At 39.7% G+C, this 24,152-nt stretch overlaps 1 protein-coding gene across 1 annotated transcript in view; it reads left to right on the top strand.

The window, feature by feature from the left end:
• The window catches only part of PIK3C2G (phosphatidylinositol-4-phosphate 3-kinase catalytic subunit type 2 gamma), a 208,370-nt gene that overhangs the window by 152,609 nt on the left and 31,609 nt on the right, over nucleotides 1-24,152 (top strand). The window contains exons 27-30 of the mRNA XM_057428016.1: nucleotides 4,397-4,589; nucleotides 5,160-5,281; nucleotides 11,008-11,116; nucleotides 19,357-19,432. Of these exons, the coding sequence (XP_057283999.1) occupies nucleotides 4,397-4,589; nucleotides 5,160-5,281; nucleotides 11,008-11,116; nucleotides 19,357-19,432 (500 nt within the window). The remainder of the gene's footprint in view (nucleotides 1-4,396; nucleotides 4,590-5,159; nucleotides 5,282-11,007; nucleotides 11,117-19,356; nucleotides 19,433-24,152) is intronic.

Genomic DNA, 24,152 nt, shown 5'->3' with positions numbered 1-24,152 from the left:
CACAGCTTACAGCCTTCTGTAAGGTCGTACCCTCAGTTCGTAGATAAACAATGCACCAATTGAGAGTTAAACAAGAGTTTCTGTATTTGCTTGTCAGTTCTGTGCACCTAGTGCCAAATGAAAGATTGTTGTCTCTCCAGCATCTGCCCTGAACTCAGTTTGATCCTTGAAACTCAGTTTGATCCTTTCCCCTCCCTCCCTTCCTCTTCCCCTGACAACAGTTTCACCAGAAACTGGAAACCCATCTTACCTCTGGATATAAATTTCCTCTTTGTTTTCTGCAGATGTCTTCAAATGTCAGCATGGTGTGTCATGCTGGCTGATATTTTGAATGTGCCTGTAAAGGGATGTATGTTTGGAATTATTTTTAAGGGATTAAAATTAGTCTAATGCAATGAATAGAGCTGATTTCAATTGATTGCAGTATGCAATCTAACACACTCATAGAAACCTATGAATAAGAGATACACAGTTGATCTGACAATTACTAGAGAAGCACCGTTGCATATCAGGTGTCCCTGCCCATGGCAGGAGGCTGGGAACTAGGTGATCTTAAGGCCCTTCCCAACCCTAACCATTCTGTGATTCTATGGCGTTCAGCAGCCTGATTGAGGGGAGTGCTGTGTGGGTCAGCTGCTGCTTTTACCTATTTGTTAACAGAGCTATTTGGTAGGTACCTGTCATTGCCCAGGTCAGGCGTATCCACAATGCAAATCACAAATGCTCGCAGTTGCAAAACTGGACAGTTCACAGTAACTCCTTTCAAAACATGATGCTACTCACAAACTGATCAGCCAATATCTGTTTCTCAGGTGGCTGCAGATCTCTGGAACAGCTGAACCACCAGTGAAAGCTAGTGGCTTCTGAAAGGCCATAGGCAAAACTACAGTATTAAAATTTCTTTCAGTCACATTTGAGTGATTTATAAAGATATTAGTATATGTGCCTCGAACAGAAGGCAGACATCCTCCTTGAATTTATGTTGTTTGAGGCATTCATACTATTGTACGAATCCCACATGCCACCATCTCAGGGGAAAGGAATGTCTTCTGTCCTGGCACATAGGAGCACTGGTAGGGAAACTGGACTGGAAGATGCGCTGCAGGAGAGAACCTGATGTACTCAGCCCATGGGATCAGAGTTAGTTTGATGCCATCAGGAACAATAAAGAAAATTGGGGTGAATATTTATTCTTACATATATACCAAGAGTAAGATAAGCCAGTAATAATGAGTGTATATGTTCTTAAAAGGCTATGGAGAGAGGCTGGTGTGTCCAAAAAGCTCTAAGCACCAGCCCCCTGGATACCTGTCCCATAAGAATGTCTAATTCCTAAAAATCAAGGCACCAGCTATCACTAGTCATTCTTGAAAATGCTAGCCAATTCTTTAATACATCTCTGTTTACACAAGCAGCCAGTCTGTGCGTGTTTTACCTGATGCTGTAATTTGACAGTCCTATAGAAAGACTGTGAGGCAAATCTGAAATTCAAAGTCACTTCAGCAGGTGGAAAGTGGAAAGTCATTACTTTTCAATAATCCAGATATTTAACTCACTGTTCTGAGAAATAGGTCAGGAACCAATCTACGTAGTAAACAGATACTGTCTTGTGAACAAAAAAGACTTTTTTCTGCCTGAAAACTGTGTTTTAGCAATGTTATTGTTCACAATCAATGTTACTTTAGTTAATGGCAGTTTTCCGTCCCTCTGATTAAGCCGTGGTTTTGATGCCCTTTGTACAGCTCGCTTTAGGTTTTCCATCTCCCACCATTAAGCTCTAATTCTCTAAACAACTTGGGCTAGCAGGCTCTAAAATAACTGAAAAACTGGGATGGTAAAGGCCTAGGGAGCAAGAGCATCTCAGCAACAAATACCCATGACCTTACCAGCTTCTTCTCCTATAGCTAAAGTTAATGTGGCTGTAGAGAAAAGTAGGTGTATGGGGATCTCGGAGAGTTCAAGGGGAAAGTTCCACCACTGATCCGTCGGATGAACTTTAAAAATGCTAGCAGAAAGGGTAATCAGGTACTACAATGTGATAAACTGAGTCAGTGAACTAATCCATGCCAGAAATGAACTGCAAAATTTAAAAAGAAAAGACATATGGGGTTGATGTACCCCACTGGTCCACACATAGTTAGCAACCAGCTTTTTGGAGGCTGTGGGAAAGAGGGTTTCCTTAAGCCAGTTTGCCTTAAAGGTAAGTGCAGAGAACCGTAATAGAGTTGTTCTACCTCGCTGTTAAGACATGCTCTGAGATGTCATCAGAATAGCAAAGAGGCCTTTTCATTTCTTTGTTGATAACATGATGTAAGGATTGCTTAGTGTTTTCTATTCTAACATAGAGGACAACATACAGAGAAAACTGAATAACAAGAGAGGGAGAAAACAACGTATACTTCTGTTTTTATTTCATTTTATATGTAATGATTAAATTAACTCACAGGGAAAACCTGCAACAATGACAACAAAAGCCTCTGTTTAGGTTTAAAGTACGTCATTAGCAATCTGGGTGTTAAAAGTATTTTGGAAGCTTAATGGACCCATGGAAAAAATAGTGGTATTCTGATATCAGCTGCTCTGCACAGTGATGGTATCTGAATTAGTACTAGTTTATAAGCAGAGGCCTGCTTTATGCAAATTAAAATGCACTGTATTTAGCTACAAAGTTAACATGGCCCTTATAGTAATTTTGCAAATTCCCGAGCTGCTTTGCTATAATGCAACCCAGTTGCAGTTTCTATAGCCTAAATTATGTCTTAGTGACTTAGGAAGTGTTTAAACTAAGCATGAAATTAAATACGTAGGAGAAAGTTCACCACAGATGCAACCTAATTAGTCAGCACTGAATTGATTCTGTACTAATATTTTGAAATGAGATTTGTTTTCTTGTTTTCCATTTGAGTGTTAATTTGTGTCATTTATTAAATAGTCTCTGTGTTTGTGTTTCTGGAGAATGTAATTAATAATTAAGATAATTAACGGAATCAATTCGAAGATACCTTTCCTCTTGTTACATTAAGAAAAGCACATACATCTTTCCTCAGTTTGTTATGCCTGATTGGTGTATGATAAATTCACACAGTATTTTGAATGAGATCTCAAGTAGGGGGAGAGGCGGGAGGCAGGCTGAGGAGCTATCTGCAGGTAAGATGCTCTTTTAGGTGCAGTTTCATGTAGCTATGGAGCTACAGACTTTAGCCAGAACATCAGAAATCATGAAAATTAGGCTAATGTGATGGAGTTGATTTTGATTGATTGCAGTAAGCAATCGAACCCACTCATAGAAAACCATGAATAAGAATTTAATTTAAAATGACAGGTGAGTCATTTGCTCAGCTTTGAACAGGGGATGATGAAGGTGGCTAAGGGTGTTGTCAGCCTTGCAAGCTAGTTAGATGCAGTCCAAAACTGGAAGAGAAAAAAAATAAAAACAAAAACCTGTAGCAATTTGGTAAAGGTTTGCTGCCATATGGCCTGAAACTAGTGGGCTGTTGTTATTTAACATCAGAACCTATCCGTAACGTCTTCTGAGATCTGTAGAAATATGCAGGGAAACAGAAAAAAAGTTAGCATCGCAGTTAAACAGATCTTAACTAGCAACTGAATTCAGGAGGGCAAGTGTTTTCTAATGAGCACTACATCTTACTCTTCAAAGACCAGTGATTATCTTCCACTGCTATTTCTCAAGTTCACTTTGATGTTAAAACACATCTGCAGTACATATCTACATGTATATCTAGTTATATTTTTATCTATTGTGTCTTTTCTGATGAAGGATTTTAAAACTCCAGGAAATGAGAAGTGTGTTCTGCACCCCTTGCACTGGGGTGAGATGGGGGATAGATATGGGGAGAATATTTCTCTCTTCTGTTTTTTTCATCATAAGCAGCTCCACAGGGATAGAGCATTTAAGAACTGGGTAGAGGATTTAGCAGCACATCATGCACAGCTAAATCAGAAATTGGATGCAAGAGCCTTGCGCAGGCACGTGTAAGTCCATGTGAGGTTAGTGATAGAGAACTCTCTCCTACCTGTCAAAGTTAATACACGTTGTTCTGTCCTGGAACTCCTCAAAACACATATGGAAATGTTCTGCCTGCATTTGTTGTCCGAAAGAAGGCTGACGGTATCCAGCTCATGAAGAATAACTACCCCAGCGTAAGCAGTGCGACAGGCTATGGCAAGAGAACTCCTTTAAGCAGTTGAGTTCAAAAGCCAGATATGCTGTATTGCTGCAAACAGTAATGACTAGCATGTACAGGGGTACATGTTTGTGTGAGGTAGGTTTCAGAATTTAGGGTTTTTTTTTGATTCTTGCATCCCAGGAAACCAAGGATCAAGAAATGGAAACAAAATATCTATAAATAATACCTCTTGTTTGTTTGTCCGTCAGGAAAATAAAGGAAAGTTTGGAGTGCTTTCCTGTTAAACTCAATAACTTGATCCACACGCTTGTACAGATGTCAGTGACAGGCTCTGCAAAGCCTCAAGCTCCAGAGACTATCCCCCAAGAGTGGATGATGTTGAATGCAGAGAATTCAATTGCAAGAGCCACCATTTTGGGGTTCAACAAAAAGTCTGACCCGGTATGTATTATGTTCTTTGCTTGCCCTCATTTGCCTTGGTCTTTAACGACTCTTTTGTGAGCTTATATACTCCCCTTCCTCCTTTATAGAAGATGTGTTTGTGCCATGTTTAAGGGATCACAGGATGAACAGCAGTTCTATAAGCAATGATCTACAGGAGAAAAAGAACACCAAGTAGTTAGCTATTAGCAGGGAGCCATTAAGGAGAGCAGTTCATGCCCTATAGTGAAAAATAAATCAAGAGCTAATTAAAGCATCCGGAAGGAAAGCATGGCACAAAATTAGGAAGCCTAATAGAAATAGGAGGCTGTTATGTGACGCTTTAATGGTGCACTATTAGTTTTCACACACTGCAGTGATCTTTCAGTGTTTGAATTGTATGCTATCCAGGCAAGTTTCTCTTTCTATGCAGCAAAGACTATAAATTACAAACTGAGTTCTCTGGAACTTGGCACTATATTAAAGAAAGGGTTTTTTTTGTTAAAATCACCTTGTATTTTCTCATGTAGATTTTTTTTTTTAATGTGCCTCTCTGATCATTTTTCGGTCTCTCCCTTTTCCCCAATACAGCTATACCTCGTCCAGGTGGTACAGACCTGCAATGTGGTCACTTTTGTGGAAAAATCATTTGACCAGTTCTCCAAACTTCACAGCCATCTCCAGAAGCAATTTCCATCATATGCCCTCCCAGAGTAAGGCAGCATATTAGGGGATGTTACTCTGCTATTTAGTGCTTCTCTCTGTGCACAGATGAAAATGTGAGAAACGTACAGCAGGCATATTTTTAGAAACACAAAGGCAATGTGACATATTTTATCAAGCCTTCTATTCAGTCCCAGAAGAAACTGAATCGTAGGCCATTGTAGGCCATTGTGACAGTCTAACTTTTATATATTTTATTTTTTTTTATTGGGATGGGGGGGGGGGGAACAGCTTGCTCCTGACACAGCTATTCCTGTAATAAAAGGGTAAGTGGTATTGACTTCATTAAAGGCCAGTAGGGCTTCTAATAGTTTTTATTTTCTGCATGATGCCGATCAAAACACATAGCAAAATCCATCTATTAAAGCAATGTAGGAATGTTCACAGTGGGTTGGAACAGAGACAAACCAGTCTCTGACACTGGCAGGTGTGATCAAAAGATGCACATACTTCCCCAGCTGAGAAATACATAATAATCTTATTAAATACTATCCTGGCCCCAAACCCTGATACTTTGTGCCTTGCATCATTCAGTTTAATATCTCTTGAAAAATATGCTATCATTAGTTGTAATAATTCTGAATGTTGCATTTTAGCCATGTGCATGTCTATTCCTGCTTTTCATATTCTGAGACTTATTTCTTCAGTTTCCTGAGACAGCGAGTCCCACAGTTTCTTTCCGTCTTACGTAAAACAGCTTTGCCTTATGTAATGACTGTCCATGGCTTTGGTAATACAAGTGGAGTTATGTGTTCTACAAATATCATATACATTTTACTGCATAGACCATTGAGAACAAAGTAGTCCTCTCTCAAACAATCATGCTGTCTTACCTGATACAAGGCCCTCTTCAAGCTGAATCTACAATAAAACATAAAGCTGGCCAAGAGGACAAGCAGTTTACTTGAACCAAGCTGAGATTCAAGTGATAGGCTTGAAAAATAGAAAGATCTTAGAGGTTTGACCTGAGGTACATAGCCACAAGCAATATGGTTTTGACTTAAAAAAAAAGTCCACGAAATTCAGAACCAAATTTGATATCCACCCAAGCTTGTGAGAGGCATCCACATAAATGGTTTAGGATTAGTTAATTCTAGAGGATCTTTTTCCTGCCTAAGGGGGATTTTAATTGTCTTCAGTTTGACTCCTTATGACTGGCTCACATGAAATGTTTTGAAGCAGCTGGAGAGAACTGTAATTTCACTAAACACTGGAAGTGCTAGAATCATGAGTTTGATTTGGAGATATTTGCACGCTAACTATTAAGTTGTAAAATAAAATGATTAACAAGTAACTATGATTTTTTTCCTATGATGAGAAAGCTCTTTGAAGGAAAATATATTTCTTTTTAGAAGCACATAAACCTCAGAAACCCTGTAATGAATTTGAAAATTGGTACCTGCTATTTTTCAGATTTAATAAAATCCCTCACGACATTTTCACTGCAAAACAGAGTTCCAGAACTTACAGAGGGTTAATCTGAGTATACAAAAGCCGTGTCTAAGAGCTCCAGAGCTTTATTGCCATAATTCAGTCCCAGCGGTAACCTGTCACTGTGTGATCTTTCCCTAAGACTGCGTTAAAGTAATTAATTTTATGATGTTTCTTTATATGTATGTTCTTTAATTTTAAAGTTTTTATCTGTTTTCTAGCAGAACTTTGTCAGATTGAGGCTTTTCATGTATTCCAGTTTTTATTCTAATAATAAAGAAATTATTAGTTTATAGGAAGTTATTACTGAAACTGCCATACCACATCAGAATATTTGTCTGTATTGCAAAGCTCCAGCTCTGGCCAATGCCAGATACTTCAATGGAAGGAAAAAGCCTTGTTCCATAATGTAACCACAACAGCAGTTTGAAGATGTATGATTTAAAAGGAAAATGTCTGATATTACTAGAGTAATTAGAACTGCTAAAAGAAATGATTTGGTTACTGCTTTGTATTGATTCATGAAATTGAATTTTTCATGTCTCATTAGGAGGAGACATCTCATTATCATGCAATATAAGTCTACTTCATACAAGTACTAAACACTGGCTATATCTCAAGAAACTGATGTCAAAAGCTCAGAGTTCTCAGTGTCTGAAACGTTCAGCCCATTTTTATAAGTCAAAGCACAGTTGCCCCAAGCAAGCCCTTGCACTTTACCACCTTCCTATTTGTTTCAGATAGAGTATTAATTGTGTTCAATTTTTTTTTTTTAAAGCCAAAAATCTTTTCACCCAACAAAGCATTTAAGTGACATAATTTAATTATTAGCTTGATGAACACAAGATGTTCTTCAAGCTGCTAATTAGGAAATGGAATCCGCTATGCAGGATGACTGTGCATGGTGCAAGTTTATACTTTTCTGATCTATTTAAGGTAAATACAAAGCTCAAAGTCATCTTGGGAAGTTAACCTTTTCTGATACAAGTCTGTTCACAAGTGCAAAGTCAGTTTCAGCCAAAGGCATAAGTCAGCAAAAGCATTAAGGCCTTTTAAAGAAGGTTCCTATTGTCCTTCACTGCAGCAGAGTTATTGGCGCTGTCAGTCCGCAGTTTCCCTGCCCTCTGTTTGGCCACCGTGCTAAGGTTGCATCTTCTGAGGGCCTACGTTTTACAGCCAGAGTCCTCTCTTTGTGTTGTACAGCCTAATTAATTTTAAGCTGCTTCCAAACAGATCCTCCCTTCCATCCCTTGAAAGAAGTCCTTTTTGTGCCCCAGAGGCAGAGGAACCCAGAACATTCACAGGCTATCTATGTGTGCCAAATGACCTGGGCTCTATTTTTATCTGTGCAGCTCTTATATGTCATGGTCCTGGGTCATATCACTTCCCCACCCCCATTACGTGTCCTGCCACTGTAATTTTGTTAGGCAAAAATTGCCTCTTAATATTCATTTTTACAGTGCCTCACTGTGCCCTGATCTTTCAGTGATATAGGCAAAAATAATCGAGAGGTCATACATACATACAGTATGCTGCTATCATCCTGCCCCCTTACTTTTTTAGTTGTAAATTACATTGCAATTCTTCTGCACAGTATTACACAGCTGCCTTTCAAAAGACTGGCAGAGTGTCTCTTTTCAGTATATTGCATGCTACAAGGCTCTTTAGTCATTTGTCTGAAGCCTTCAGGGATCTCTTGAGAACAAGTGGATAAACAAGGTTGTAAACAAGACATGGTTAACTATTTACAGTAGTGTTGTAACATGAAATACACCTAGATCAAAACTTCCACCTTTCTATTTCACACAAGAGTAGAGGACATAAAGCATAATATTAGTTATGAACCCCAGTATAACCAGTCCATATCACAAAACCCATTACATGCAATTTAGCACAGATAACTTTTCTAATGGTCCTTCAACCTGAGAGAAATACTTCTTGTCAGGGCAAGGTTAATATATTTTGACCATGTGTATTGTTAAAAATCTAACTTTTTGATTTATCTAATGTGTGTTGTCTCTAAAAACAACTGGGAAAAAGGAAATATAACCCCCATTTTCAAGAAGGGGAAAATGGAAGACCCAGGGAACTACAGACCAGTCAGTCTCACCCCTGTGCCTGGCAAAATCTTGGAGCAGATTCTCCTGGAAAGTATGCTAAGGCACATGGAAAAAACAAGGTGGCTGGTGACAGCCAGCATGGCTTCACTAAGGGCAAATCCTGCCTGACCAATTTGGTGACCTTCTATGATGTATGATGGGGCTACAGAACTGACGGACAGGGGTAGAGCAGTTGATGTCATCGACCTGGACTTGTGCAAAGCGTTCGACACTGTCCCACACGACATCCTTGTCTCTAAATTGGAGAGACATCAATTTGATGGATGGACCACTCGGTGGATAAAGAACTGGCTGGATGGCTGCACACAAAGAGTTGTGGTCAATGGCTCAATGTCCAGGTGGAAAACAATAATGAGTGGTGTCCCTCAGGGGTTGGTGCTGGGACCAGTACTGTTCAACATCTTTGTCGCTGACATGGACAGTGGGATTGAGTGCACCTTCAGCAAGTTTGCCGATGACACCAAGCTGTGTGGTTCGGTTGATACGCTGGAGGGAAGGAATGCCATCCAGAGGGACCTCGACATGCTTGTGAGGTGGGCTGATGCCAACCTCATGAAGTTTAACCATGCCAAGTGCAAGGTCCTACACCTGGGTCGGAGCAATCCCAGGCACAGCTACAGGTTGGGCAGAGAAGAGATTCAGAGCAGCCCTGCGGAGAAGGACTTGGGGTGTTGGTTGATGAGAAAAATGAACATGAGCCGGCTGCAGTGTTTGATTGCAGCCCAGAAAGCCAACCCTATCCTGGGCTGCATCAAAAGGAGCGTGACCAGCAGGTCGAAGGAGGTGATCCTGCCCCTCTACTCTGCTCTTGTGAGACCTCACCTGGAGTATTGTGTGCAGTTCTGGTGTCCTCAACATAAAAAGGACATGGAACTGTTGGAACAAGTACAGAGGAGGGCTATGAGAATGATCGGGGGACTGGAGCACTTCCCGTGTGAAGACAGGCTGAGGAAGTTGGGACTGTTCAGCCTGGAGAAGAGAAGGCTGCGTGGAGATCTCATAGCAGCCTTCCAGTATCTGAAGGGGGCCTATAGGGATGCTGGGGAGGGACTCTTCATTAGGGACTGTAGTGACAGGACAAGGGGTAATGGGTTAAAACTTAAACAGGGGAAGTTTAGGTTGGATATAAGGAGGAAGTTCTTTACTGTAAGGGTGGTGAGGCACTGGACTGGGTTGCCCAGGGAGGTTGTGAATGCTCCATCCCTGGTGGTATTCAAGTCCAGGTTGGACAGAGCCTTGGGTGAGATGGTTTGGTGTGAGGTGTCCCTCTCCATGGCAGGGGGGTTGTAAGCAGATGATCTTAAGGTCCTTTCCAACCCTGACCATTTTATTTCTGTGATTCTGTATGGAAGCAAGCAGCAAGTAAAATGCAAAAATACGATTCAAGTGGGAAAAAAAAAAAAAGTGAGGTTTTGGCATTGTCAATCACCAAAGCCTTTGAAAATTGACATAAGGCCATTCTATGATTATGTGGTTTATTTAATATACTGAAATGAAATTATTCTTAATAAAATTCAGCAGGAACATTATTATTATTATTATTATTGTTATTGCTTTTGTTGGGATTGATTTTGTTTTTGTGAAAATCATTTGTTTTCATGCATTGTTTTTATTATGCTGGCTTCTGAAATTACATATGAGATCAGGGACCTGCTCTGAAAAACTTATCCATGCTCTAAATAGATGAGGTAAAAAAGCAAGCAATGACATATTCATAAGATGTCACATTATTACTGTAAGGCTCTGGTATACAATATTCTATGGTGAGGGTTTGCATAGCATGAGTCCTGGGCTGACATTAGAGATCTCGTGTGCTGCTCACGGTGCAAAAAATGGGGAGGGTAGTGGTTTCCTGGGATCATAAAAGGCCAATTATTTATAGGTAGTAAATGCCATGAAATGCAAATAAGTGCCTTTTGGGGGTTTTGAATCTTTATATTTTTAATTAATGATTTAGACAGAAAAAGAGGTACAGTATGAAACAGAATATCAGCAAATTATTGGAAGAACCAGAGTCAGAGGGGAAACAGTCCTCTGGACACTGTACATGTCCCCTGGCCTACCTGCAAAATCTCTTAGAAACTGTTAATTTATTAAGTAGAGCTGGAAATATTAACAGCAAATACAGTACAAGAGTTATACTTAAAAATATTCTTGTTTTGCAGGTTTCCCTACTCGTGGCATTTGCCTTTTACAGATCTTGAACATAAAAGAGTGAAGGGTTTGAATCTCTATCTGAAGCAGCTATTAAGTGGATCTGGGAAACTGGCTAATGTGAGTACTTCCTGTATTTATTTTATTTTCATATGACTTTCAGTAGCATTGTACCAAAAGATTCAGGAAGCTTCCAGTGGCCTCATTTGAAGAAAAAAAGTGAAAAATCACATAAATGACATATGTTCTAATGCAGCTGTTTTGAGATGGAGCCATTGTAGCATTCATCAGAACTTAAGACAAAGACGAGTGACTGAAAAACTGTTTATTAGACCTGGCAGGGCATTTTTCAGAAAAAGTTCTCTTCCTTTGCTGCCATTCAAAAGTAGTGATTCACTGAATTTCTGACAGTAAAGGAGTAGGTTCTGGCGAATGTAATGTCTAAAAAAAGAGTAAGTTTTAAAATATTGAGAAGTCTGATTTTGACAGTTTTAAAATGAAAAGTTCCATTCCTTCAGCCCAGAAATACCCTTCCTTTCAAAATTTAGTTAACATGTAGAAGAAATTGCGTTGCAGACATAAGACCAAAATCAGAATGTTTCAATATTATTAGAATGATACATTGTGTCCCCTTAAAATTGGTGTTTTCTGATTTTTTTATTCTTCATTGTTTTCTGAGATTTGATGGACTCCTCCTGTTTCAAAATGGAAAGTTGAAAGGTTATCAAACACTGACTCTTCATTTCCTGCCCAGGACAAAGCCTTATGCACCTCAGCATCATAAAAGCCAGGCCTGAGAGCAGCTAACAGGCACCATACAACCCAGGAGGATGTTAAATCATGACACTGCATCACTTTGGAAATTACTGAGAATGACAGGAGGATCTGAGAGAAAAGAGCATCTTCTAGCAACCAGCCATTGTCAGGAAAGCTGTCAGACAGGCAGGAAAAAATACCACCAGTGTTTTACATTACATCCTAGGCTTACACAGAGGCAGGTAAGTTCAAGGGAGCCAAGTCACAAAGCTCGTGCATTGACCCTGCTGTGTCACTGTTGGCATGTTAGCAGAGCTTGGGTCTCTGCCAGGTGAGCCGTGTCATGTCCCATGGCCTCAGGGCCATAGCACAAACTGGGGCTGGTTTGGTTTAATAGCGTAAACAGTCCGGGATGCCAAAAGAGGGTATGACAGCATGGTCTTTCTCCAAAATTTCAAACATCTTGCAGGAAGAGAAAAATGTTTACTGCCTAACTATATAAATTTCCCAGCTGTGACTGTGTAATGGAGATTAAAGAGCAAATTGTCCATATGTGAAACAAACAGGAGGGTTTTTATTAATATGAATATAAATTCTGTGCCCTGAGTTGAAATTAAGATTTCCAAAGAGGATAGATAATATCTGTCTCACAGAGTGATAACTAATTTGGTATGGACAGCTGGCTTGGGTGCTTGGCTCCCTTGACTGATCTTGCCAGATAAACTGCACGAGCTGGGGTAAATTGTTGTGCAATTTCTGTCACTCACATTAGGGTTGTGGGTTTATTTTACATTAGCGCCTTTTGGTCACAGCTGAGGAAAAACTGATATAAGCCAGTGACCTAGAAATGAAGGGCTCTATATCTTCTGCTGTGTGTCTGGGCTGCTGTAAGGTACATGGATTTTCAATTTGGGCCAGGCACTCCTGTGTAGAAACCTAATCCACAGCTGAAAAATTAGACTGCTTAAAACCCTGGGATAATAATAAAAACGTTTCCCAGTCATGCACAGAATCTCTCTTTCTCCTGCTCCATGGTCTGTGAATGGGCTAGTAATCAGCCAGAACATGCTGCTTTGCAATGGGCTTCCTAATGCTTTCCTCCTCCCTTTATGGTCCTGCAGGATGCACTCACACACAGATGGGTAAGTTCTCCCAGCCCATTGCTGCAGGGACACTGGGGCGCAGCCACAAATAGGGTATTCAGAGGGAACTGTGGACAGTTTTACTGGGGACATAAGATGGTGTGGATCTCAACCAGCCCAGTGGGGCTAATCAAACATGATGGACTAAGCAGCTGCTGAAAACCATTCCAGTCCAGCCTATAGTGCTGAACCATGAGGAGATGAAAACAATTTTGTGCAGTTGCACAGCTGCTGCTGTGCTGGACTTGGAGGGGACGATAATGAATGGATTAATAGGTAGATTGTTTCTATCTGTAAAGTGTTATTGCATACAGGAAATCATCTTGCTTACCACCATGCAGCTAACCTGCAATTCTAGATGATAACCTTTAAAGTTATTGATACTTGACAAACATTGAATCATTATTTTTACTTCAACATGCTTCTCCTGCAGGGAGATAAGAGAAATTTAGAAAATACTGACATGTTCTGACCCACTTAGAACAAGAACAGTCAGTGGGTAATTTCCTTTGTGTTCCAAACTGAAGGCTTCCTTTTTTACTTTTCTCTTTGGTATGACTCCATTAGAAGTGTCATGGTGTCCTCGTGGTTTTACTCTGAGCAGAAGGCCAAGCGAGGAGGCTTTCTTGATAAAAATAAATACACTTATTTTGTCTCTTTTTGTGCCTTGGACAACTTTGCAGTCAAATTTGTCCTTTCCCTCAAAATGCTAGGGAGCCTGACCAAAACCATGTCTGTTCTCAAGCATTACCAAACCGTCATTCCTATGAAGTAGTAAAACTATGTAGGAATAAATAATTAAGTAAGAAATTTGTGAAGAAATGCTGTAAGAACGGGTGCCTGTACAACAGTGTTCCCTTTACTCTCTTGACACAGTCATTCCTTTCTGCTGAATGATATCTGTTGGGTCTTCGAGCTGTATTGTAGCTGTACAGTATGCTGGAGTCTTGTCTGAGATGGAAAGAAAAGCTTTCATTTCGTTATAAAATATGCTTGCTATCACTGTAAACACATTACCCTGACTGACTACACAGTTTTCAGCTCTGAAAAGGTTTGTCTGGTCCATACAAGGCTGACTACATGCTTGGTTCTACCAATCAAGTAATTGAAAATCTTAGAAATAAAGAGAAAATTGGATTATATCCAAATTCCTTCCCCAGTCATGCCTTAAGTGCATGCTTTTTACTCCAGTCTAAGTTCTGATTATGAAAATTTTGTTATAATTAAGCATAGGTCAGATGTCATTGACCTTTTCTGCTAAAGGGTTTGAATGAAGGAGAAGTGGAAAATAGCTGCCTTCTCATTTGCACCGTAGCTCAAACGTAATTAAATGTTTCTTTAAACCCTTCTTTAAAGGGCCCAAGCCACCTTTCTCTATCTCTCACTTTTAGTAAATCAGATCTAGTAATTGCAGAAATATCAGCTGATTTCCTGTTGGGCCATTTTAAATGCTTAAACATGTTCATGCCCATCCTGTGCAAAGCAGTTTTACATCATGCGTATGCCTCATTCATTGACTTCCCCTTAGACACTTATTGAAGAGTTCCTGGAACAGGAGTGCTTTTCCTAAATTCGGGTTAACCCTCAGTTATAAATAACTACACCACCAGATTATACACTTGAACAACAAGCTATGTTTATCACATCAGTCACTAAAATGCAAAAGTTGATGCACCTTCATTGTCATAATGAGTCATTTAGGACAGGATCAAAAGCAGGTTTCAGCACTTTTTTTAGTTTCATTCTACTCGTCTGAAAACAGTGGCAATATACATGGTCACACTGTAAGAATATTTAGCTTTGTGCCAGATGCACCGTTGCTGACTGCGCTGAAGTGCCTGGGTCTTCTAGATCAGCAAGACAATATGCTCAACAGTGCTTAGACATCTGGAGTTTTGCTTCATTAAACAAATGGCAGAACAACCAAGTGATGCCACCAATAAAAGGTGAAACATCAACTAAAAATAAATTAAAGGTTGGTAACATGTAGGAGAACAAAAACCACATTATCGAAGTGTAAATCACATTTGTGAGGAAAGGCAGCTGCTGCTGGCCACTTTTACATTTTTCTCTGTTTCACTCTTAACTCTAGCTGAGTGATGAGCTGAATGGAGATTGCAACCCAAATCTCATAACATATCATGTAAATTAATTAGGGCTGCCCTGGTGGTTTGTCACTTTACTGCTGTACTGTAGGAGGGTTGCACACTCCCTTGGGACACAAAAGCAAGGTAAAGCTCCATTAATTTAGCCTCCGCTTGGCCCTTGTGTCAAACAGCAGCACTCACAAAGCTAAATATCTTCATGTTTATCTTGAAAAGACAGCTTGCACCTGGCTTGGGCATTACAAGAGAAAAATCTAAAACTGAATCTAAAGCAATGTTTTATATAGCAAACGTGCACATTCAGTACTGTCAGACAGCTAATATCATTCTATAGCAAATTCTCATCTCTCATAATTTAAAAGAGGTGGCATTGAATTTGTGGATATTGTTATTGATAACACAGCTCAGAGACTAGATGTTCATACTGATCTTGCAAAACTTCATAGCCTTAAATAAATACATGATGTTAGTCCCACATCTTCCACGTAGATTGGTTTTGTGTGCAAGTTCAGTGGGCTTGGATGTTTGAGGAGGTTTGTTTATCACGGTAGGAGCAGCTGGCAAACACAATAGTGCACAGTAGGCTAATCAGTAAAAAAAGAAATTGGGCATATTGGGGTTTGACTATACAAAAATTGTCTAAGTATCCAAATTAACTAAGCACTTGGGGCCAGAGTGCGAGCAGGTAAGCAGTGACAGTGTATCAGCTATGCATGGGTTCTACAAACTGCTTCATGGTGACTTATAGGTTGTGTAAAAGGGCTTTAAAGAGGGGATATAAACGGAAATGATTGTAAATTATGTTCACTCATTTTCAAGCATACAGTGAAAACCAGAACCACAGCATTGTTCTAGAGTGACTAATGTTTTGCAGTCTAAAAGTAATCAAGTTTCATAAGAGCTTCCCATGTTTCATTTGTATTTCGTTCACTGGCAGTACTTGGGATTTGCAGAGATGAGAAAATAACTCCTGCAGTGCCTGTATGGAGGCACATAATACAGTGGTACAAAGTGCACCCGAGGTATGCGGGTCCCTTAAACTCCCACAGCTCCTGTACACCTGCAGTAAGGCATCCTGCAGAGCCAAAATGGGGAAGGTTCAAAGTCATGTCTTTTCCACTGTCCTTTCCTGAAGTTATAATAGCTCCAGCAAGGTCAGCTTTTTCTGGTTTCTTTCTTTCCTGCTGATTCTCCATCCTGTTAAAGTATAACAGGTGCATGGGTGTTCTTTGACCCCAAATCTACTCTAACATAGCTGAAAAGAAAGCTGAAAGCACAGAAGAAGCTGCTTTTTTTTTCTAATGAAATTAAATCTGGCTTGAAATCTCACTGTGTCACAAACAGCAGAACGCTTTTCTAGTTAGTCTCTGATGGAGAGCAGCAGACAAATTTTACCAGGCTACAGTGGTGCAGGGCTGTGCCAGCTCCCTCAATGCCAGTGAAATTGCTTATTTCAATTCTATCCTAGTGTGAGGGTGGAATTTATCCCTTTTAAGTTTAATGGCTGAAAACAGGTCATGCATGAGCTATAGCCAGACCAGCACTGATGCACCCATACATACCTGGCTGCTCCCCAGCAGGCTGATGTTATGGAGTGACCTGGAAAAATGTCAAGATTGCATATTAAAGACTGTTATGTTATTAGGTAAGAATGGAAAGAAGACTTTCCTAAAAATCCCTAAATGGGCAGTATATTAGGTAATTTCCATTTACCGATTTAAAGGTAAGAATTCCAGAGGTTCAAAGGGCAGGTGAGTGCTTGTGGTCATCCTCAGTGCCTGCCTATCTGCCAAGACTGTCACGGGGTCTCTAAGATTCCACCTATGGTCATATCTTTGTAACAAGTGCTTGTTTAGAAGTGGACTCTTACCTACCTGAATACAGCATGCTTTTTCTCATTCGTCTGTTCAGAGCCCTGATGTGCCTGTTTCTATTTAGCAGTGTAATTAGATGCACGCTTAACTCTAAGCACATGCTTCAGTCCCATTGACTGGGGTCCAATTGATTGAAGTCCCATTGATTTAGGAATCACCTGACAGTTCAGCATGTGCTTTGGTGGTCTGTTCACGAAGGGTGAACTTAAGAAGGTACTTGCACACTTTGATGGTGGAAACCTAAAAGGTGGGCTCCTGCAGCAGGCAGATTAACACAGTTCAGGAAGAATTTACTCTGTTTTGAATAAAAGTGTGCAAAACGCTGATTGCCACAAACATGTAGGAGATCTTCCCAATTGTTTTTGAAGCACTTTGCCTTGGATAGATGCTACTCATGCCCCAGTAGCATGACCTGTTCAGTTATGTTTTTGTGTTCCATTTGTCAGCATTAGCCTTACTGCTTCCCCACATGCTTCACTACCTGTTGAGTACAATGGACACACAGTCAGGGAAAGCTTTGAAATCATTACTGTGGCAGCAGCACTGTTGTGTTCATGCCTGATGTAAGATCTTCATTAATTCCACTTGCGTACTTAAAAAAGTGTCATTTTTTCCCAGGGTTGTCTCCTTTAGAAATCGGAACTATCACCTGAAACAGTCTTTGCACCTCCTGTTTACAAACATCTGTGCTCATATATTTCCATTTATTGCTGAAAGAGTAAGTGGAGAGGAAGCAGAACACCAGGCTGCTCAGTGTGGAATACTTTATTTCTCTTTCAAGTCAGTTAGTGTATCCTTCCTTCCACCTCCTGCCCACTTCTCTCAAGGTGTTTGAACTCAAAGGGCTACTAAAGTTTCTCTGATTATTTTTGTGCTGTCAAAGAAAAACTGAGCTGCCAAAATACACTCTTTCAACCCTCGAGCATTCCTACACTTGGGACTTGTGCTGAAAGAGCAAATGCAGGTCCCACAGGGAATAACTCAGCTGTTTAAAGCTACTGGAAGCTGAAGCAGGTGTATGTGCGTTCTCCTGTAAGCTGTCTGCATGAGATGAGAGAATAATTAGTCATACTCAGAACAGACAGGTATATTGGCAGACCACTGCTAATAGCTTCAGGATTTGTCATTCAGTTCAAGGAAAACAATTCTGTTGGTTTATCCCTTTTTATTTTGGGGTGGTTTTTTTTCCCCGTTTTTTCTCTTAAAGAAAGTATCGGGTGGGAGGAAAAACTCCAAACAGCAGAATGAAAAATAAAAGGTAACTGCTAAAATAAATCCAGATTGGTAAACCTTATCTCTATGGTTAACACACACATCTTGTTCCTCTCTCTGCTGTAACCCCATGTTAACTCCTCACTAGCTGCATTTGTCGCTAAACTCTTCCTTTTCTTTTTTCCCTGCACAAAATCACGGCGCATCCTGTCAAACTGAAACAAGACAAATGCTACATGAAGTACAGATTGCCGATAAGAGACACATTATTTTCCATGGCCTGGAAAAAAAAACACAATGTGATGTCTTAATGCTAGAATCTGAAAAGTCTCTTGTTCCACCCATTCATTACAGTGTCAGTCCAAGTAACATCAGTATGACTATAGCAATTCTATCAGTCTTAAAGAATGGCCATTCTGAAATACAGCTTTATGAAGAAAGCTAACAAAATAAAATTACTGTCCACCTTTGATTCAGAATCATAAGAGTCCATTTCAGAATTCACAATTTTATTGCCTTGCACAGTACTCAAATCTGGGGATTTGGTTTATTGTTTTAATTCTCTGCAGCTGAATGTAACTACCTGTTATATATGTTCACTAGAGAAGCACAGGTCAGTACATAAAAAGAAAAGTTATAGTGCAGTACATAAGGTGGATTACTCTTTTAAAGAGGATGGCGAAATATGATCATTCCTTTCATTCCCTGTTGGTTTCTGGTAGGAGTTAACACTCTGTGGAGCTTTTCAGTTTGAGTGTCCATTAAGCCTCCATGTGAAGGAGGCACTCACAGTATCTAAGCCTCAGGGAGGCACACGTCAGGTCAGATGCTTGGGGTTGGTTCTGTGCCAAGGGCAAATTGCATGCTGACTGCACATTACACAGTAAAGATATTCCCCTGCATTTCTTTCAGATGGGGTGCTCTGTAAAAGTAGTTGTAGCTGCTAATGCATATCTCAAGACACTGGAGATAAAGCAGGAATACAAATGTGCCCATGTGGCACACTGCTGTTTGCAAGTGTGCTGACAAAAAAGGGGCCAGATAGACACCAATGCTGCATCCCTGAGCCAGTGCTAAGGGGCATTAATATCTTCCCAGTGCATGAGTAGAAATCATTCTCTGGTATCCTTGCCCATGATCAGAGAGGAAAGGCTGCCCTTTATTGCTAATATATACATTAGAAACCTACCAGAAATCTACTCAGAGATAAATACGTTAAGGAACAAAGCACAACATACGATATTCCCTAAAGTATTCTTATTTTCCTTCAGAATGAGCTTGTACTTGGCTTCTTCCTGAATTGGTCCAAAAACACCTTGGCAGAAGATTCATCATCTGTGACCTTAGGTATGTGGCTTACCAATCATACCTGTTTTCTAAGGACTTCTTAGAATAATACTAAATTATTAGAACATAAATATAAACTTCTAAATTATTTGAATAATAAATACTAAACTTAGTAACGCAAGGTGAGTCTAAAGTGTTCGGGTGACCTTTTTTTTTTAAAGATACCAAAAATAATTCCTGATTTCTCAGGGTTTCTGAAAATGTGTTCCTAATATGACCTGTAGCTTTCCTTCACTTCGCAATATTCTTCTCAGCCTTGCTTCATTTCTTTTAGAATAAACATATCTATAAGCATAGTGAACATTTATTTACACAAACTGCAGCAAGTTTCTTGTTTTACAAAACAAAATCTTCAGAGAAGAATCTGGAAGAAAGTGTCTGAGTCATGATAAGGCCCAGTGGATGCTTGGACAAGTGAAGAAAATAAGGGATGACTTCTAAAGTAATTTTTACAATAAGTGGACCAGGTAAATAGCAGAACATTATGTTAATGCCAAGGTGTACATTATTAATGATAGTGGTAATTCAGTTCTTACTAAATGAGATTCTGTACTGTTCCCTTACACTGTCTAAATACTTAACCCATTTCCCTCTTCTGTCCAGCACCTAATTTAATCTAATCTTTGGCATTAAGAACCAAAGTGTAAACCATAAAATGTAAACTGTGAATGTTTATTGTCTTTCACTGCAGTAGTTCTGGACTGAAAATAATCTTGTGTAGTCAGTTTTTAAGCAAAATAAATCTCATAAAGAAGCCTGCAGCTGCACTCTGAACCACAGCAACTCAGCTGGTTGTTATGTGCTCCAAGTGATAGGATAGTTTCCAAGATCCACACTTCAGAAAGGAGTGCAAGTATTTGTGCATATATAGTTTGCATGTCCATTAAGTTAATTTAATCTCTCTGCAGACAGGGGCTTCATTATCTCTTTTGCTGGGACCATTTTTTTGATCCTTCAAAACAAAATAAATCCCATTCTGGCTTCTAAGCCTTTGGATGATTCCCCTGTGTAGAGTTTATTTGATTAGGGCATGCCATTATCATATTAAATCCATTATGACTATTGGAAATTGCTAATGGTTGCTCTAACTTTTACAAGGGAACAAGGAGATAATGCAAAAATGTCCTAGGTGTTAGGAATATACAAGGCTAAATCTTGTAAAAGAGAATCCAAACCAGAGTTCAAATGTAACATGTAGTCTGGGTCTGTAGACTGCCTCTCTCTGTAGATTCTTTAACCAAAGATGCAGACATGTGACAGTGAGCCAAGGCATAAGGGAGTTAAAGTCCCAGATCTTCAGAAGGATTTTGACATTTCACTAATATTAAGGTGCCTAATTATTACAGAGAATCTGTGTGTAACAGTCTTATGCAAAAGCATGAACTGAATTTTTAATAAAGTTGAGAACTGCAGCCTCCTAAATTCCTACTGTGGTGTCCTGAGCCAATATAGTCTGAAAGGTACACCTTTTTTGTTGTCAATGACATAAAAATCAGAGAAGAGGATAAAGAAATAGAGGTAAGAATGTGTTTAGTGGGTATTTGATGAAAGCTGTGTGACAGGTAACCCAATCTGCTTGTTCACTATACAGTTTGTGGAGGTGGAGGTCTGTCATGGTTTAAGTCCAGTCAGTAATTTCAATACCACGCAGCCATTAGCTCACTCCCCCCTCTTCCTCCGCTGCTCCCTGAGGGATGGGGAGGAGAATTGAAAGAATGTAACTCCCATGGGTTTAGATAAGAACAGTTTAGTAACAAAACCACTACTGCTACCATCAATAATAATGATAAGGGAAATAACAAGGGAAGAGAATACAGCTGCTCACCACCCACCAACCAACAACCATCCCAACCCGAGCAGTGACCTAGCCCTTCCGGGTAACTGCCCCCAGTTTATATAGTGGGCATGATGTGATGTAGTATGGAATACCTCTTTGGTTAGTTCATGTCAGGTGTCCTGTCTCTGCTTCCTCCCGGCTTCCCCTCCTCCCTGACAGAGCATGAGACTCAGAAAGTCCTTGGTCAGAGTAAACATTACTGAGCAGCAACTAAAAACATCGGTGTTATCAGTACTGTTCCCAGGCCGAAAGTCAAAAACACAGCGCTGCACCAGCTACTACGAAGGAAAAAAATGACTGCTACTGCTGAACCCAGGACAAGGTCACAACCTGGTCAGGGAGATTGATGTGTCTCTGTCCTCAAGACATATGGTTACAGAGGGATGGTTTTTTTTCCCTGCACAGGAACTCTGCCTCTTAAAATTTGGACACTTCAGTTCTAGACTGAGGCAAAACCTTTGTTTAACACAGAGGAAAAAAGCAACCAACCAAACAAAAAATAAAAACCTAAAATGCTCCCTTTGGCCTAGAAAACTCATCTCTATCAATTATTGATAGAATACCAGTAGCACACAATGTCCAAACCAGGAACTAATGAGTTAGACTCTAGAAACAGAGAACACGAGTGATGGGTTGAGTTACTGTGGCTGAGTCTCTTTGGTCTCTCAGCCTTTATGCAAGCAAATCGTCTTACTCTCAGTGGAGATCAATATAAAATAAAATGAATGCCCAGTAGAAGCAGGTTATGAATTTTGATCAGGCAGCATCTTTCTCTTACACTGGTTAAATTTGTAAATGTTGTAGGTAATTACACTTACTAAAGTAAAATAAAAATTAAAATTTATGAATTTGTACTGTGCTCCTAGCAATGAAGAGATTAAAAATCAGTGCTAAATTTACTTTGACAAGAATACTGATTCAGTACGCCCAGTGGGGTGAATTCTGAATTATACTGAATATTATCAGCATTTCATTATACCAAGCTCACTACAGGGGAGTGAGAGCAGATATCAGGAATGATTTCACAGATAGCCTTCTATAAAGGCCCTTTAGAAAAAGGAAGAAAGAAAATGTATTAAAACCATTTTTATATCAATCTTGTTTATTTTTCTTCTCTTGAGATTCTATCTCCTGAAAATATTAGTAATTCAGACTGTTTAGCCAAAGTTATGAAATCATGAAGTCTTTGCCCTTGGTTTTAACAGTGCACAACCTAGGTCCAGTTCTGGCATGTTTGATTAGGGCCCCATGTATTTCAGATGGCTTCTGTCCATTTAGTGCAGTAGAGAAACTGGCTTTGTGCCCTTTTAAAGGAAAACAGATATGGTGTGCCTCTCCATGCAGAATGGTGGTCCTCATGGACTGTCCCTGAGCAGAACTGGCTATTTTATTTGTGTTACGTAGTGTTGCAGTTGCTTATTCTTGATGTAAAGTTTTTTGCCACAAGTTGCAATCCTACTTAAGTGCCATTTATGCTGTTTTGCTGGCCATAAACACCTCTTGCTGGATTGGAGGATGAAACTGTTGAGATGGTTAGTTAATGTATTTACCACTGAAGTCAGGTACCTTGGAGGCTTATAAACCCAAGCTGTATCTATCTAAAGCGGGCAGATGGTTAGCCTGGGGCATTCAACCCTGGCCCTGGGAAACCAAAAAAAAGGTCCAGTACCCTTTGATGCCAGACATCAAAACAGGCTGCCACTAAGAAGAAAGGTCTAAGAAAAATCTGAGGGCCCACAATAAATTGAAAAGCTTAACCCCATAATGGTAGTGCTGTTATGCGTATTTAATTAGCATTTTAACATTGTTTTGCAGTCCACATGTGAAGAGCAATGTGTTATTAAGTAATAGTTTTCCTGTTGATTTTGTCAGTCTTCTGTGTAACATCTTCACTTTTCGCATCTTATGCTTTGCACAAAGTGTAGTGCAGATCTAATTTTAAAACACTACTAATGAAAACATTGCACAAAAGATAGATTATAGAGCTCGTAGTTCTCCATCATGTAAGAAAAGACCACCTAGATAAAGAGAACTTCATCCTTTGATGCAGGCATTGAACAACCTGGTCTAGTGGAAGGTGTACCTGTCTACAGCAGAGGGGTTGGAACTAGGTGATCTTTAAGGTCCCTTCCAAACCGTTATATGATTCTGTGATCCTAGACTACTCTGAAGATCCACAGTAGAAATCTGAGCAATAGTTGTCTTAATTTTGCCATTCAAAAAGAAGAAAGAACCCACAGTTTTCTAGTGTTTATGTTCCTTGATAAAAGAGATTATAAACTGGCACAGTGTTTGAGTTTTTCTGCAGTTTTCTGGCTGACTTCCACTGCAGAGTGCTGGGACACACAGGCACAATTCATATAGAAAAATGCTATGAGTGCTCCAGGGTCCTCATTTGGCATTTGACAGCTTTTACATTGACACCAATGAGCGAAGAATCAATCCCTGTGAGGGAAATCTTGCTTCAGCTGAAGTCAGTAGAGTTTTGTCCTCTATCTACAACAGACTAGCATTTGGTCTTTGCCTATAATGGAGTACAAGTAGAGCATGACAGTTCCTAAAAACGCAGGGTCTGAGCTGAAGTCCATCTGCCCAAGCTGGGAAGTAATTATTGTATGTGTACTTTGTTATGATTTGAAGCTAAAATCATCTAGACTTCAAAAAGGCAATGATTTAGCACTGAATGTGGGAAAACCTAAAATGTAACAGTTGGATATAGCTACCAGTAACTGTCTTTTATTATAAATACAAGCAATAGAAGTTTCTTCCATTTCTCAGATTCTCTGCACTCTGTTATTTTTTTTCTTTCCCTTCCTTTTATTTTTGGTTTTATTTTTTCCATTAGTACTCAATTTATTACATAGCAAGAGCAAATATTTTCAT

This window comes from Pezoporus wallicus, unplaced genomic scaffold (genome assembly GCF_028554395.1).
Source record: "Pezoporus wallicus isolate ANWC-B61680 ecotype Strahan unplaced genomic scaffold, APGP_CSIRO_Pwel_v1 contig_2908, whole genome shotgun sequence".
Lineage (NCBI taxonomy): Eukaryota > Metazoa > Chordata > Aves > Psittaciformes > Psittacidae > Pezoporus > Pezoporus wallicus.
The sequence above is the reverse complement of the archived record's forward strand: the minus strand, read 5'-3'. Positions and strand labels throughout refer to the sequence as shown.